At 40.1% G+C, this 17,163-nt stretch overlaps 1 protein-coding gene across 2 annotated transcripts in view; it reads right to left on the reverse strand.

Annotated features, from left to right (window-relative positions):
• Positions 1 to 2,388: 2,388 nt before the first annotated feature.
• Positions 2,389 to 17,163, reverse strand: part of SLC35F4 (solute carrier family 35 member F4) — a 207,089-nt gene continuing 192,314 nt past the window's right edge. For both annotated transcript variants that reach the window (XM_069464986.1, XM_069464987.1), the window contains exons 5-8: positions 10,588 to 10,713; positions 8,431 to 8,623; positions 4,988 to 5,077; positions 2,389 to 2,841 (exon numbers count right to left, since the gene is read on the reverse strand). In XM_069464986.1, coding sequence (XP_069321087.1) covers positions 2,600 to 2,841; positions 4,988 to 5,077; positions 8,431 to 8,623; positions 10,588 to 10,713 — 651 coding nt within the window. In that variant the 3' untranslated portion in view covers positions 2,389 to 2,599. The remainder of the gene's footprint in view (positions 2,842 to 4,987; positions 5,078 to 8,430; positions 8,624 to 10,587; positions 10,714 to 17,163) is intronic.

Raw genomic sequence — 17,163 nt, forward strand, 5'->3', positions numbered from 1 at the left:
AGTCCACTTTACTTGCCTTGTGCTGATCTCACGTATAATTTTAGGGAGGCTTGAATAAAAAAGGAATAGTAAAACAGATGCCACAAAGACTTGGCTTCTTGTACTAAATTTCCCATAAAGTGCAGAGTATCTTAAATTGCTGGATGCCCCAACCAGTCAATTAGGGAAGGAGTATGTTTTGTTAGTTCAGCATTTTGATATTTTATGAGAACATGGCAGAGGCTGTGGTACATTTAACTCTGTTCAGTCCTGACTTTAAGCAATTTCATCTATGAGAATGGCTGTCTTCAACTGAGACTGAGCTAACACAATTTGGGTAGGGGGTGCATATTGCCAGCGTACAGCCACCCATTCATTCATTTATTGGATGTCTACAAGTGCTAGGCACTGGGAACACAGTGATGAATGCTACACAGCCCCTGCTTTCACGGAGTTCATAGTCTACTGGAGGCTCAGACAAGTAGACCCACAGTTACCACTGAGGGTGATCTTGAATGGGACTGAGCCACGTCATTCAGCCTACGGGGTAAGAAAAGACTTCCCAGGAATAAAGTAATAAATAATATCATGAAGCCTAGATAAATGTTATTTAGGTGACGAGAGAGAGAAAGAGTACAAGAAAGAGAGTAAAGCTTGTTTGGGACTATGGCAAGAAGTATAGTGTCACCAAAGCATAGAGATTCCAGGGGGCCACAGAAGGTAGTGTGGATAGAAGGAGGCTCTAGAGTTGCACTGTCCAATATGATAGCTGATAGCCACATTTCGCTATTTAAATTTAAGTGAATTAAAAAAAATTAGAAATGCAGTCCCCTCGATTGCACTGGACATATTTAAAGTGCTCAATAGCCACTTGTGGCTACTATATCAGACGGTACAGATATGGAATATTTTTATCATCACAGAACGTTCTACTGTACATTGCTGCTCTAGAGGCTGGCAGAGGCCAGTCGATGATGAGCTTTGAATGACATACCAAGGTGTTTGGACCTTATTTTGAGGACAGTGGGATGCCACTGAAGCATTTTATACAGGGGAGTAAAGTGATCAAATTTATAAGTAAATAAAGTCACTCTATAGGGCACAAAAGAGGTTACAGAGAGGGAAGGCTAGGAATTAGAGAGACCAGTAAAGAGAATATTGTGTTAATCAGGGCAAGAACTGGTGGGGACCTGGAATAGGTAGTATAAGAGTGTATAGATTCAAGAAATATTAAGAAATAGAATCAACAGGACATATTAAAAAATATGGAGCAGTGTCTAAACAGATGTGGAGGGTAAGGAGACATTGAGGTTGATCCCTGGCTTAGACAGCTAGTGAATGCAGGTACAGTAACCTAGACAGGACACAAAGGAGAGAAATATGTCTGGGGAGGAGTGGTGATAAATTCAACTTTGTTTTTTCTATATTTGAGGTGTACAAGGAGGCATCCATGCGAGCTGCAGAAGGCATTTGAATAGCCAGATCTGAAGCACAAGGGACAAGTCTGGGCTGGAGATAAAGATTTTAAAGTCATCACCGTGTGGATAACAGCTGAAGCCATGGGAGTGGATGAGCTCCCTGAGGGAGAAAGTGTGGAATGAGATGCTAAGAAGGCTGAGGAGTGAACCCAGAGAATACTGATGGTGATGAGACCAGCCTAGGAAGAGCAGCACAGGGAAGCAGCCGGTGAGGAAGAAAGACAACCAGGAGACAGTAATGGGATCCAAGCAAAGAAAGTATTTTGGGAAAAAGGAGTGGTCGCCATGTCAAATGCTTCAGAGAGCACAATAAGGTAAGGCTTGAAAAGTGTCAACATGATTTTGCAAGAGTAAGGTCATTGGTGACTCTGGAGAAAACACTTCCAGGGGAATTTTGGGGACAGAAGGTGCATTGCAGTGGGTTGAAGAGTGAACGGGAGTTGAAGAAGAAGTGACAGCAAATTTTAACAACTCCTTCAAGAAACTTGGTGGTGAAGGATTTCAGAGATGCCTGCTGTCCTCTCTCTATGCACTGTGCCATTTTCAAATGTCTCCCTCACGTTAGACATATTTGTAAGCTGTCTTATACTCTGTACTACTCTAAGCACGTGGAAAGTACAGATGGGTCTTCTGTATCTTTACATCTTCACTGTTTCTGGTCTAGGTCTTGCATGTAGAAAATGCCCTGTGGATATTTATTTAATGACTTTCCAGCTTTTAAATGTTCAGGCTCTTGTTGGACTTAAATATAAAGTGTATATTTTTTCATGTGTTTTCCCTCTTAGACAACTTTCTCTTTCTCTGGTTGAATGAAAAGATCTCAGTTCCAGTTGAGAAAAGATGGTATATTCATGATTTAATCGAATCTCATATTTCCAGGAAATTTCATGAGTTGGGGGGATTTAAAAAAAAAAAAAAACAGAAGAAATATAGGACAAATATGTTTTCATAAAAAAATTTTATTATGATATATACACCAACTCCTTGATAAGCATATAAATGTAAACTTTTATTTTGGCATGATTTCACATATGATTTATCCAAATTCAGAGTTAATACTGTCATCTGAGTGTACAAGTAGTGAGAAAAGTTTGTTATATTCACAGAATATACATACACGTGCATTCGACATGTGTGCCTCTCTAGGCCAGTGGTATAGACACTGTCCCATTGGCTCTGCTTCTGCCTCGCAGGTGTGCACTGGCATCAGTCATGTCCTCCACATGCTCCTCACTCTTCTTTTCCTTCAGACTGTTGATGAATCTGAGGGTAATTTCATCCCACTCTTCAGGCAGCAGCATCAGCAGAAACCCAATGCAGATGATGATGGTAGCAGCCAGGCGGACCACGTTGAATATCACCTCCTGCTTCAGGAGATCCACAGCTAGGAAAGAAACAGCAAGTCAGTTGCAGCTTACGACTGTGTCTAAGTTTCTCCGAAAACAAGTGACCAAAGTCATTGTTACTTCTAGAGATTCCAGAGTCTTCTTTATTCTTTCAAGCTGGTGTTTCCTTTGTCCATTCCACTGTCTATGTTTACTTTCCAAATTCCTTCTCTCTAAATCATATGTATCCTTCAAGGTTCAGTTCAAATCTCATGTTATCTGACTTAATTACCTCTCGAGTTTTCTCTCTTAATACTTTTCCTCTGCTTCCCCTTTCTGTTCTCCAGTTTCATTGCACCCCTGGAGATTTTTCAAATGAGCCAAACTCGTTCATGTCTAGGTCTTTGTATAGTCTGTTCTTTTTAAAAGTTTAATTGAGGTGAAATTTATATAATATAAAATTAACCATTTTAAAGTGAATTTAGTGGCATTTAGTACATTCACAATATTGTGAAACTACAAAACATCTCCATCACTTGAAAATAAAATCTCCTGCCTATTAAGCAGTTATTCCCTAGTCCCTCACCCCTACTCCCAGCCCCTGGCAGCCACCAATCTGCTTTTTTTTTTCTGGTATGGATTCACTTATTTCATAGTAATGGAATATTTCATGTTCTGTATATTTCAGATAAATGGAATCACACAATATATGACCTTTTGTAACTGGCTTCTTTGACTTAGCATGATGTTTTTGAGGTTCGTTAATGTTGTAGCATATGTCAGCACTTTGTTCCTTTTCATGGCTGAATAATATTCCACTGTATGTATCACAATTTGTTTCTCCATTCATCTGCTGATAGACACTTGGGTGTTTCTACTTTTTGGCTATTGTAAGTGGTGCTGCTATGAACATTCATGTACAGGATATATTTGAATCCCTGTTTTTAATTTTTTTGAGCATACACACAAGAGTGGAATTGTTGGCCATATATATGCTATTCTTTTTGCATGAGATTCCCTTCCCTCCTCATATTCCAGCTAAACCCTCCCTTAGATATGTCTGTTTAGTCTTATTGCAGGATGCCTCTTGGATGTCCCTCCCCTGTGTTCTCACAGCATTCAGCACATACCTCTAACAAAGCAATTCTCCCTCTATGTTGTAATTACTCAATCCCTTTTGTCTCCCCCTCTGTGCTACATGGTCCTGAGGGCAGGAATTGTGCCTTATTCAGGATCTATCACCAGTGTTAGCACAAGAACTATGCTCAGAAATCTTTGTTGAATGAATGAATCCATGGATGGATGAATGAACTCCTTGCCAACTCCACTCCTATCTGCTATTCCTTTCTTCTGAATATCTTATAGCCCCTGGAGTCTGTCTCACATAATTTGGCATCTAATAATAAATTGCTTTGTAGAGTTCCCAGTTGCTTCCTGTAGGTTGGTCTTCTTTTCCAGATTCAATTGTAAGCTTCTTGAGCGAACAACAATGTAATTTTTTTTCTTGTCTTTTTTATAGCCCTGATCACGTAATACATGCTCAATAAACATTTGCCAGTTGTCCTGGAGGAAAGAAAGGTAGCTACTCAAGACTTGAAATCATAGAATTTTAAAGTTAGGAGGACTGTACAGTTATCCAGGTAACCCATTGTCATTACTTGTTTCACTGGCAGGTTCCACTGGAAAAATTGTCCTGGAAAAATAGCTTCTCCTCTTGTCCCTGCAGTGAGTCAAATTGCATTTTCCTCCAATCTGTTCCAGAGGGACATCTGCTCTGCCCCCAGGAGAGGCTTCTGAAACTGCCATGGATAGTCTGATGGGGAGCCAACACCCTGTTCATCTCCTACACTTTCATTAGTGACGTGTACTTGAAAGTCCTATGCTGGGATGCCTTTTGTTTCCTTAGGACTTCCTCTAAAAATACCACGAAATTAGGTTGTCAGGGAGATTACATGAAACCCAAATGATACATTTGGTGTTTAATTCTAAAAGCACATCCAAGTAAAAACAGTGTTTCTGTAGCTGCAAATTTTAAATCTGCTGTGTAGTTATTCTGTTGTCTGCCACCTTCATGATATTTAAAAACATCTTCCCAGGCAAGGGACATAATTCACTATTGCTGGAAGGAGCAACTCAGGGCATCAAACAAACACGGGCGGGAGACCTGTGGGCATCAGAATCTACAATGTCAAGTCACACCAGTACCTGCATTTCCAGGAACGCTGAGCACTGTCCCAATGGAGATTAGGATTGGGTATGTCAGCACCACACCGACGTTCACCAGGATGTTGAAGGCTGTAAAATAAAGGAGCATATACAGGATGAAGGGGAATTGATACGCTGGGCTCTTTTCTTCTTATTGGGAAAGAATCAGTGTCTTTGCTAAACGTGACTTCTAAACTGTCTGCACCGTCAGTCAGTTAATCCTCCGAGTTTGGAGATGGAGGCATGTGTATCTTGCCTGAATCAGTCATATTGTTTGTTCCTCCCTTGCCACCCTGGTTGCCAATGGTGTGGCAAAGGTGTATGGAGCAAATGCAAAGAGGTGAAATAATCAATTCACTACTCTGCTTATCAGCACTATAAAGGTCGATTAGGGCCAGCCAGAGGTTAAAAGCTGGTGAGGGACTGAAGTTTGGTGCTTTATCTCTTTATTCCTTTGTTATTTTATGCCATATTCCCGGCCATTAAAAGGCTCTTAGTGTTACTGCCTAAAGGAAGGTTTATTCAATGATGCCTTATGCTGTTTTATCCCCTCTCTCTCGAGGTGAGCACCATACGGGCAATCAAGGGTGGGTTCACTGTAATTCACTGAATTCCAAGGACTATTTCCACATCCTGGTTGCTGCACAGGGAACCAGAGGGCAGGTCCACAGAACCAACTGCAGGTATGGCTCGATGCTCTTTAATTAATGCCTTTGCACCTCTTTAGTTAAATATAAAATTAGTTAAAATAATCATTTATCCTCTTCAAAAATTATCAAAAATACATGTTTTCAAAGAGAAAAAACATTTATAAATTACAGAGCATTATTTTAATAGTGTTCAACAAAATGTTTGTTTCAGACATTAGAAAGATGAATAACTATAAAAGATCCTCAATTTAGAGAAGATCTCTGTGAAAATGACTCATATTTTGCCCATATCTGTGTAGAACCAAAGAAAGTTCTGGAACCATTCCAGTTAGGATGATATGTATTCTTCCATTGTCATCTATAATTAAACCCACCAGAGTCACTTGTACTTGGTAGTCAGAGACAATGGGTTTGACTTTCACAAGTCCTAGGCTACTTTATAATGTTCATGGAGTGATAATGGCCATCAAGGCACAGGACCTTCCTAAGTTAATAACTCTCCTCCTTCTTGGCAAAACCGAATTGTGAACGAATATTCCAGCACCTTGACTCTCTCTGCAGACTCGGGGAGTCAAATGTGGCAAGTTCCAACAAATCAGGAATTTATTAAATATAGCATAGGCTCTGCTGGACTCCTCAGCTGTCATTTTATTGGTTGAACTGGATATTTTAGCAGCCTGAGTGAAAATATTGGTATGTGGGGAGAGCTGAGCCCTTCTCACTCAACAAAAGCCAGGTAGCTTCACTGAAACGTGTTATCTGTTTACCTTTAGTTCTGTAGCTGGAACACTTAGATTCTCTTTTGACAACCTCTGGAAAGGAGTATTATGATTCAATGTGTTATCCATCGCAGGAGGCCCAGCCTGAGTTTAAGTGCAATTTGGACATGTCAGGTGAGTGGACGAGGCCAACGTGCATTTGGGTTAAGGGGCTGCCTGGGAGATAGGTCAACCTGAGAGAAGGAGTGAGGCAAGGTGAACCTAAGCAAACAGAAAGCCATAGGTACAGGAGATGTGGGGTCTCAGAGCAAAGACTGGTGTATGTCTCCCAGTCCTGTCTCCCACTCCAACCCCAACTAGACCATATCTGACTCCTGAGGAGAAGAGACGAATTGAAATAAAAGCTTAGGAATAGGAGCACTGAAGATTGTAAAACACTGTGGTGTGTAACAGTCAGGAGAAAGGCTGTCTCCTTGATTTGTCATGGTACAGCATCAGCACAGTGAGCTCTGCAGGGCACTGGGGTGGGCCTGGCCAAGCAGCTGCAGTGCTGGTGGCATGTGGAGACCACGCTGCTTGGTGGAGGACACCAGTGTCCAGCTAGCATGGGTGGCACCCAGCCTAGGAGCACGCGTTAGACATGCCAAGGAATAGACGCTGGCGGAGGTCTACCTTGCAGGAAGGTGGAAATCTTGTGTGCATGGGGGGACCAAGAGTTAGTGAAATTTTGGGTTATGCTTATTCCCAGTTAGGTTGTTTTTGGCCAGGAAATAATCTAAGCACTTTTTATGAGAATGTTTTGGTCTTATGGAAACACTGCTATTGATTTCTGCTAAACTTAGCAGAGGTTATGAGAGGTGATAACCGTACATTTTGGCCTTGAAAAGTAGAACACAAGGGACCAACGATTCACGTCTAATCCTTCTCTTGAGTGTTTCCTGTCTGTTAAAGAAGACCTCCCCGTAAGGGCCTGGGCCAGAGTAGAAAAACATGACCCAATCTATACACTTGTGGGAATAAAAATAAAGACATTTTTCTCCCTGGAATTGCAGTGCTGCTACTATTTCAATTTATATCACCTCGGGAGAGAAGATCAGTTGGGGGTTGGCAGATGTCCTGCAGGTCGAGTGTGGTGGAAAAACGTGGAGCCAGCAGAAGGGGCTGACTTTAGCTATGTGGAAAGAGGAGCAGAGTGAAAATAATTTCATTCTGAGTAAACAGACACCAAATCATTGGGTTGTTTCTGTGTTTTGACTGCTTGGTGAGGGAAGAGCAGGCATGTTATTTTTCAGGCTCCTCTTATATCAAGTGACAGCAGCAGCACAGCTTGAAAGCGGGAGCCTGGAGTTCAGGTGAAGCAGACGGCCTTGGAGTTACAGGGAGCTGGGAGGGAAGACATTCAAAGGACTCCAGGTGACGTTTTTCCTGGCACTGACTGGGCACAGTCTGCTTAGCCAGGACCACCAGGCCCAGTTCATGCTACCTTCTTCTTTCATCTACTGAGGGCTTCCTATCCCAAATCCACTGTGCATACTCAGCCAGAGTGAGCTGTCTAATATGCATATGTGAGCCTTAAAAATTAAGTGGATTTTAAATCCCGACACTTCAACATGGCTTTCCAGGCCCTTCACGACCTGCTTCCCTCTTAAAAATCATCTCCTTTCTTCCTTCCCTTTCTCTTGAACCCAGTGTTCCCACCATTTTGAACCATTCTGAGTTCCTTGAATGCACCATCCACTCTCTCGCCTCTGCCTGACACACCATGGCACACATGGAACATAATAGCATCATACAGTACATCAGGAGGAACGGATGAGGCTGCTTGAAGGCCAGTGGGGACCTGAGCCTCCAGCTGCACACCTTAACCTGTGGGAGGGACCTAGTTGGACAGCTCTAATCTAATCAACCAGTAGCCTGCAAAGAACCCTCTAAACACTCAATGACATTAACCAATGTAAGTTTGGGAAATAGAGCACAGAGGTACCCAAGGGAATAATCCTACTATGATAATCTCAGTATCCAAAGTGAGGTCGAATGCCACAGGGAATGGAAGGAAACATGTGAGGCCACTTACCCAGCCACAGCCCTGCCATCCCACAGAGACAGCCCCACGGCAGAGCTGCAAAAGAAGACCAGTGCTCCACCTTGGTGAAATACAAGATGACTGGGGTGAAGGAGATGAAGATCAAATTGAAGAAGCCCAAGGTTGAGACAAAGTGTGCAGCTTCGCCAAAGTTGGCACTTCCAAGAAACATTTTAAACAAAACCTGGAATGGGAAAGAAACTCTTCAACCACACAGTAGGAGGCTCTGCTGGAGCAGAAAGGCGAATTCTATTGATTTACACTGTGAACTAACCAGCTCAGGGTTTATTCTCCATTTCTTCCTGCCCTGACTCTTCATGGCACTAAATGGGCTGTTGAAATAAGGAATTAAAATACCCTATATCCTTCACATGAAATAGCAAATGCCATGAAATGAATTCCTTATGGTGTTGAAAACTGCTGGGGTATGGTACACTGTGGTAAGTGCCACCATCACAGATGGGTATAGAGTGAATGATAAATAAGACCACAGACAAGCTCAGAAAAATCTTCCAGGATTGACATGCCATCAGTCCTTCCCTTCAAGCATGGGATTCATTTCATCCTTATTTTGACAGATACTGAAAACTAAATTGGACAGAGAGACCCTGTCATTATGTTGTTGAAAGAAATAATAATGATGTCTTAGATTTATAAGCAATTTTTTTTCTGAGCTTAAAATGTCTTCACAAACATTGTGTTATTTCCCACATCTGAAAACAAATTTTTTCTAGATTATAAACCTGTGTACAGAGGAAGATGGCAAGTAGAGGCAAGTGGCTAATCCAAAAACACAGAACAGGCTGGGGATAAATCCAGGTCTACAGTCCATATTTCTTAGCTCCTTAACCCCTCTTCTCCCTATACAAATCCTTTAACAAACAATGTAGAATGGAGCAGATCTTTTCTGCCTGGAATTATGGTGCAGATATGATTTTGTGCATGTCAGCAAATATTACCACTGTCAGAATGAATACATTTTGTAACCTGGTTAGGAGAATTCTCTCTGTAACAATTCTCTCTGTAGCCATAGTGGTCATATAGCAATCCCAGGTACTGCTTTTAATTTCAACTGAACTTAGTATTTTTTTCTCTTGAAAGACTTAAGAGAACTTGAGCATGAGCTAGTCTTTGGTCACATCAGACATCGTGGTGGAATCTCAGTTGGGGAGCAAGTTAGACACTAATGGCCATTGAGTGAACACTTGTCAAGCTTGTCACACAGAATCAATGGGCCAAGAAATGTCAATGTGGAAATAGACTTCCTGCCCTCTGAGCCATAGTGTTAGTGAATAATCAGAATAGGCATCCAGGAGGGATGAAAAGGGTATTTTCTATCTTTCAGAGAGTGTTTTCTCATTGAAACACCAAGAGAGGTGAAATCAGAACAGTTATTTAATACATCCAGAAAGTTGGCTTTTAAAAGTAGAGCTTTGGGGAATAACCTTTTAGATCTGCTCTCTTAGTCCTTGCTTCTGAAGTTAGGTGCAATGACTCTGAATAGAATTTTCACTGATGACAGGGAACTCCAGTGGAGAAAGAATGGTGGTATACACAGCAGACTCAGAGTATCCATCAGAGAGAAAAAGAGGTTCTTAATTTTGCTAGTAACACGAGCTCCTGTGGCATGGGGTTAATACGTAGCAAACAGCGAGCTCTCAAGTGACAGCCTGTTCATTATTTCTAACACCTCTTTGGAGTTAAAATCACGACCATAGATAGTTAAGTTAAGAAACATAAAAAGAGGAGAAGCCTTTCTAACATTCCTGCTATAACTGCCTGGTAATTGGGGTCTGGGTCATAGCACATAGGCTTAGGAGTTGGCTACTCCATAGTTTAAATCTTGGCTCTCTCACTTCCTGGCTGTATGACCTTGGGCAAGTTACTTAATCTTTCAAAGTCTCAGTTTCCTCATCTGGAAAGTGGGATTAAGTATTTATGTCTCATAAGGTTGTGTTAACACAGGCAAAATTTTCTGGCAGGTTCCTAGCACATAGCAAGTACTCAATAAATGGTACTTACTAATATATATATTTTTTATCTTCTAGTATTTTTTTTTTGAACCAAGGTTTTCATTGTACTTCCTTACTTTATTACTTAAGTTGAAGCTATAAGGGACAGTTGAGTAAAAGAAAGTGCATAACATACCTTATATAATGCAGATGTAGAGGCTGAGCCCACTGCAAATGCCACTCCTATGATCGAATCAGCATGGAAGTTATCTGCATACGCCATCATGACGATGCCAGTAATGGCCATTATTGCAGCAACTATCTGTCGAATAGAATGCAAAGAAATAGAAAAAAAATTGATGCTTCTGTATCTCAGAGCAAGCAATTCAAGACTTCATGAAAGTTGTTAAGTACTTCTTTAAACCTAATTACCCCTTGGACATTGCTGTACAAATGCAGGAAGGCTCAGTATTAGAAATGAATCAGTATGCTCGTGAGACATACAGGCATAGAATATAAAAAAGCTGCTCACATTCTAACTAAGGGCCAGTAGTTTTATTTTTTACTGACTTTTTTTTAAGGCTAGTAATTTTGGTTTAATTTTTTAGCTCAATTTTCTAGAGATTAACATCCATATTGGTGAAATAAATTTCATAGGAAGTCACTGCTAAGCATTTTCATTTATTCTGTATTCTTTTTCTCCAAACAATTGAGCATACATTTTAATCAGGTCTTTGGATCAATGTATGTTTTTGAAAATGTCCACATAACTGGAACTTGATTAAGGAGAAATAATATCGATACAGCTAAGAGGCAAAATTTAGGCCAAGGGGAAAAAGAAAGGGCATAACCTCTCACAGTGATTTACACAAGAGCAAGTTAAGTCTATGCTGTCACTTGGAATGTCCAGTGGAAGCCGGTTCTTCCTCTTGTTTACATGCAAATTAATTCCATTTTTTAAGGAAAACCACCAAATGATAATTTAATTATTCTAGAGCATTAACTGAATAAAGCAAAATTTTCATAATTCAACTGAAGTCTTAATGGTTTACTGTAAATTGATATGATCCTTGGTATATTCAGAGCAGTAGTCCACTCCCAAATGAAATGCAGGTTTGCATCTGTTTCCTTAATTGTCTTGAACTGGTTCTACTGAAAAACATTTCAAAGCTGCAGCAAACAGTAAAATAACAACCTTGGAATAGGGAACAATATGTATGTTATTTCCTTGTGGAATAGTCTCACTAATTTTAAAATCAAGATTAAAAATCTATGAGAAATTTAAACCCACATGGTGATTAATTTTGCTAAGCTTCAGTTCTGAGTATTCCTAAGTAAATAAATTCCTCTGTAGATAGCTTTTTCACATATGTGACTTTTTTGGACTTTTTGAACATTATCAGTAAATTATTTATCATAACAAAATGGAGATCTTTAACGTGTCACTGTAGACTCGCTTGAGTCCAGTGCAAAATATGGTCCCAATGATACAGAATTTAGATGCTGCTTAAGTAAGTCTTTTGTTAATGACCACCAAAACCAAGTGCCCGGCTGGTTTCAGAGTAGCTCCAGACTAAAAGGTCCCTTATGAAAAACAGCAGGAGTACTTGAGAATAGACGCCAACGTGTCAGCAGTGAAAAACCATCTTCGTAAAACGTTATCCAGGAAGCTGCTTGATGGGAGGTGTTTTTCTTGCTGAGTGAATATCATATTCTCTGAAGCTGCCGGGCATGTGTTCTAGTTAGACTCTGCCTCAAACTATAGGGAATAGAATTTAATACACACACCATGAGATGTCAAGGAAATTTTTCTAAACAAGAAGTAATAGACTCATAAATAAACATGGTGAGGGGGTTTTCTAGACCTGGAAATTCTGTGAGGGTTATCATTTTCCTCGATTTGGGGATTTATATTCCAGCTAGGAATTTGCAACAATTCTTTGGGTGATCTGATTTCAGAGAAATAAAAAGGCACATTAGATGCTGGCATTTTCTGATTCGTTTTTGTGTTTAAATAATGTTCATGGGTTAAACTGTTCATGTGCACAAATAGATTTCCGTCATAAGACTGAACTTGTAAAATAATAAATTTGAATTAACATTTGTTTTCTTTTGGCCAAACATCAGCTGTATTTTCCTGGTTAAATAAACAGGTGGTTACTTCCAGACAAGGTTAACAGAACACAGTGTAAATCCTAATGAACTTTAACACAAATGTGCTATTTCATAAAGTTATTGAAAGTATTCTACAATATATAACATATGGTTTTAGGCAACTGTGAAAACAAACAGCTCATTAAAGAACCCAGAAGCAAAAACCAAAAACATTGTCTGGAAAATGATGAACATTAAATACAATTATCCCCAGGATATGACCACAGGTGGGAACTCTTCCTTTTCTGAGACAGCCATTAGTAAATATATATATGCATAAAATTTCTGTGATAAGTTTTCTCAAGATAGGCATTTAATATGGCTGAAGATTACATAATTTCACAGCAATTCAAAATTATAATCATAGTGAGCCTCTTAAAGGTCTCCATTACTTGTTGTAATCAAGTGCTTGTGAAAATATTAGCCTGGCCTACTTAAATTGACATATCTATTACACCAGTGTCTCTTTCAATTGCCTTCACATAGAGAAGCATTTTTCTCTTTAGGGGGCAGACAATACTGTTAGTTATGTTCTGAAGGCGTGAAAATCTGAATATTTGAGATGCTAGAAAAATTCTTCATGGTATGAACAATGATTTATAGGTTATATAGTAGGTTCCTGGTGGGGGGATAAATAAGTTAAATTATTTGCCACATTTTTATTTAAATTTCCCAACTACCTGATAGAAAAAATTCTCTGTGGTTGTATTTTAAGAATTTTTCAATATATTTCTTATTTACACAGTTGGAACTAAAGGAAGGGATCTCAGTGAATTTCGAAAATCCAAGAAAATGTTAGGTGCAAGGCCTATTTACAGTGGCCCTTTGGATGATCCCAGAGTAGCTCTGCTTGGCAACACTGGCTTAACTTTAGAGGGTACATACTCTTTAAATGTCCAGAGAACACACAACTCAAGCACAGATCTGAGTCATTTGCACTTTCAGAATTAATCGGTCGTCAGAGAAGGACTGATAGTCTGTCTCCTTCTTAATAGAAAAAACACTCCTTATGGGCTCAGCATCCTGGAAATGCACCTGCAGAAAGCCAGAGACTAAGATAGTATGTCAAAAATGCTCATACGTGCTCATTCACAGGATGACATCCACAAAAATGCTTTGGGGCCACATTAGTATCCATAGGAGGAACTCTTCTGCTGAAAATGCTCCATCTAGTGGCGCCAGTTTCTTGGCTTCTGGAAAATGTGGCTTTCCTGACAACGTATTCCAGTTCCAGCCTCTTCACCAACCAGAAGTGTCTAAATAAGGTGGGAAAGCTACCATTATCATGATCTGAATCTGGTTTGGGTGAGAATGTTACTAACCCCGGTGACCATAAAACCGCCAATACCTCCATTTTTAACTTTCTAAACCTCTCTGTCCTCACATCACGCTGTGCCCACCTGGGGCGAGTACCTCCAGGGCTAGGATTTATTTAGCCCATTATCTCAGCATGCCAGCTGGGGGGCATGGCCTCCAGAGCCAGCTGCCTTCCTCTGCAGGCTCAGGCCCCAAGAGAGCTCCCTGTATCAACTTTCGGGCCAGAGGAGGACTGTGAGGCCATTTGAGCCTGTTCCTCAAGCCCAAAGGGAGCTTGACAGGTAGATATTTGGCGATCTTGCTATGCAAAATACCACCTGTGACCCTGCATGAAAGCTAGGTTTCTTTTACCTTTCAAAGAATTAGTTTGTAGAGATAAAGGCTAGAGGAGTGTCTGGCTTTTGAATGTTTTTGTTTTCTTCTATCTTCACTTTTTCCTCCTTGGGTGCAGGCCCTTAAAACCACATGGGTTGGGTCCCTCTGTGCATCTCTATGAGGGTTTCCCAGCCTCATCCTATTCACTACGTTTCCCACTCACAGATGGTTTCCATAATTATTATTCACATAGCAATACTAGTTCTTTTAGAGTCCACGGCATTGAAATGAACCATCAATTGCTTCTCTTCCTATAGTGTTCCCTCAAGATACTAAAGGTCTAAATGAGTGATTATAACCCAAACATGTTTCCTTACTTTGCCTTGAAGTTAATTCTGTTTTTTGAAGCTGGGTATGAAGCAGCCTCATTGGTTCACAATGGACCCTTGAATCTCAAAGCCTACAGCAGCCCCTAAAATGCAGGTCTCAAACTACACTGCTGGCAGTGACTATGCTCAAGTTGAAGACTAAAGATCACCAACTGAGTTTGGGATGTACATTAACAATTTGACCAATGAGAACTGCATTAACCCTTCTTCTCTCTATGAGTGGATTTATATAGGGTCCCTTTTCAAGGAACCATGGCTATACAAAATCTTTAAACTTCTGCACATGTTATATTGAAGGTTCTGTGAAGAACTGTCTCTGTTACTCAAATCCAGTTAAATTGAATCAGAGCTGAAATGTGAGAGATAAAAGAGGGGTGGCAATCTACAACTGTCCAGATGGAGAGTGTGTGAGTGTGTGTGTGTGTGTGTGTGTGTGTGTGACAACAGTAAACCCAAGGGGTGCTGGGTCTCTGACTCCCCCTCCCCTTGTTCACATCTATTTTTATTGAATTCAATCCATTCGAAAATGATCTCAAAGGGAAACCTGGATGGCAAAGAGGGAAAGAAATTCCAGGAAGAAAAAGAGAAGGATGTATGTGGAGGGCAGACACATGGACTGCACTTTGTTGAAGGGGTTATGGATTCCTTGTAGACAGAAAATCTGAGAGCTATCACAGCCCAGATTTCTCCTCTCTTGGCTGTATTCATAAGTCATTGTCCTGCCAAGAGGAGGATGAGAGGGATGAGTCCCACTGTCCGTCCTCCACTGCCTCCCCCAGGAAGCATGGAGGTTCTAGGTGGAGAATTCTGAGGCTGCACATGAATGAACAGTAGCCAAAGGCAAGATGGAAACAAAAGCTCATCTTGAATCTTATCTTACTATGCAATGTCAGCACAAATCAGTAGTAGCTCAGCTCTAGTGTCCTGTTTCAGAGCACTCTGGGCCCAATTTGAATTCAAAGAAGTACAGGTTATGCATTGAAAGATTTAGTTTAACTGACACACTGCAGTCAGCCCTTGGTAAATCTAGGAAGATCTCTGCAACAGCTGCAGTTTTGGAAGCTGACTGCAAGGGGATGCAGATATAGCAGGAAAACACGTGGCTGCCAAGCGGAAGGAACACAAATTCATTCCATAATCTGCTAAGAAAAGTGGGGTCCGCTGAACCATTCACCAACCATCAATTTTCTCCACGTCGCCAAGGAAATTTAAAAATGAAAGAAAACTTTGAATTAATAATACAAAAAATAAGAGAGAGATAAGACAGGAAAGAAAAATTTCTAATAATCGAGTCTGGCATCTACTTTTCACTGGAGTGAAACAGACACCAACAATAGAGAAGAAAAGTCCCAGGAAGTGATGCATTTCCTTTGGGAAGAGCTTTCTTTTATTAAGGTGGTTTCTCTGGTTCCCATTACCTTAAGACCTCTAACTAAACACGAAAGGATCTCAAAGATGGGAAAACACCCATCTTCAAAGCTTCAAAGAGCTAGATTATCACTTTCCAACATTTTTGTAATTAAAAGCATTATCTTTTAAAGAAGTTTGTTAATTTCCATGGGATGATCATATATCAGCTGTAAGCAATTGCTCAAGAAAGGGCTTTTTTTTTTTTTTTTTTTTTTACAATTTTTTTCTTTTTTTTTTAAATCATCTACCCCAAAATGTCAGGTGAAAGGGATTTTTAGCACATCAAAGATTACCAGTAAGTGGGTTGAAATGACTTCATAATAGAAAACTAAATGTATAAAAGATTACCTTTCCATCTATAATTCAGCATACACAGGAAACAAAATATTAACAAGTTATTCATAATACATAATTCATTTTATGTAAGCATGACTAATTCTGGCCCTCTGGTGGTCCAGATAAACCCATATTTACTGATGTTATAACTTAAAGCATCCTTCATTCTGTTCATGGTGTTATTTTGACATGAAAAAAGAGAAGTAGGGAAGGCCATAGCTTTTCATCTTAAATGTGATCCTTCCTGGGGCCAAGCCAATGAGAATTATAATCCAACAAACATCTGTTTCTAAGCTACTGAAACTTTAGCATGAGCCAGAAATATAAATGTTAATCTGATGACTGAAAGCTTCCCTTTAACTTTTATTTTTTAAAGAGTAGTCTGGTGGGGTGACATCAGGAGGGGCTGTGCCTTAGATTATTTATTGACGTAGGCAATAAGAGGCGTGTTTATGCTGTCAGTGCTCTGTTTGCCCTCCTTTAATTTCTCAAATGACCTAATTATACATGTTCTCAATATGTCTCAGGAGGAAAAGCATTGCTGATGCTGTTAAAAGGCAAAATGCTGAATATGTTTTGGTGCGTCTCACATTCCAGGGCCTGACAATGGACATCACTGAAATTACACTTTAACATTCTTCTGGAGCATGGCGTCAACTGCTTCCTAATGTTCCACCGTCTGAAGCGAAACCCACTCTACTGCTTATAAAGAAAAATGTCTGACTTTGACCAGCATGCTGGACGCTAATATGCTTACTATTTTGCCATTTATGATATCTTAAATTCTGTATATATTTATTAACAAGTACTTATTGGCCATTTAACATTCCTTCTACCAGGTCTTATTACTT

Source organism: Eulemur rufifrons, chromosome 2 (genome assembly GCF_041146395.1).
Source record: "Eulemur rufifrons isolate Redbay chromosome 2, OSU_ERuf_1, whole genome shotgun sequence".
Lineage (NCBI taxonomy): Eukaryota > Metazoa > Chordata > Mammalia > Primates > Lemuridae > Eulemur > Eulemur rufifrons.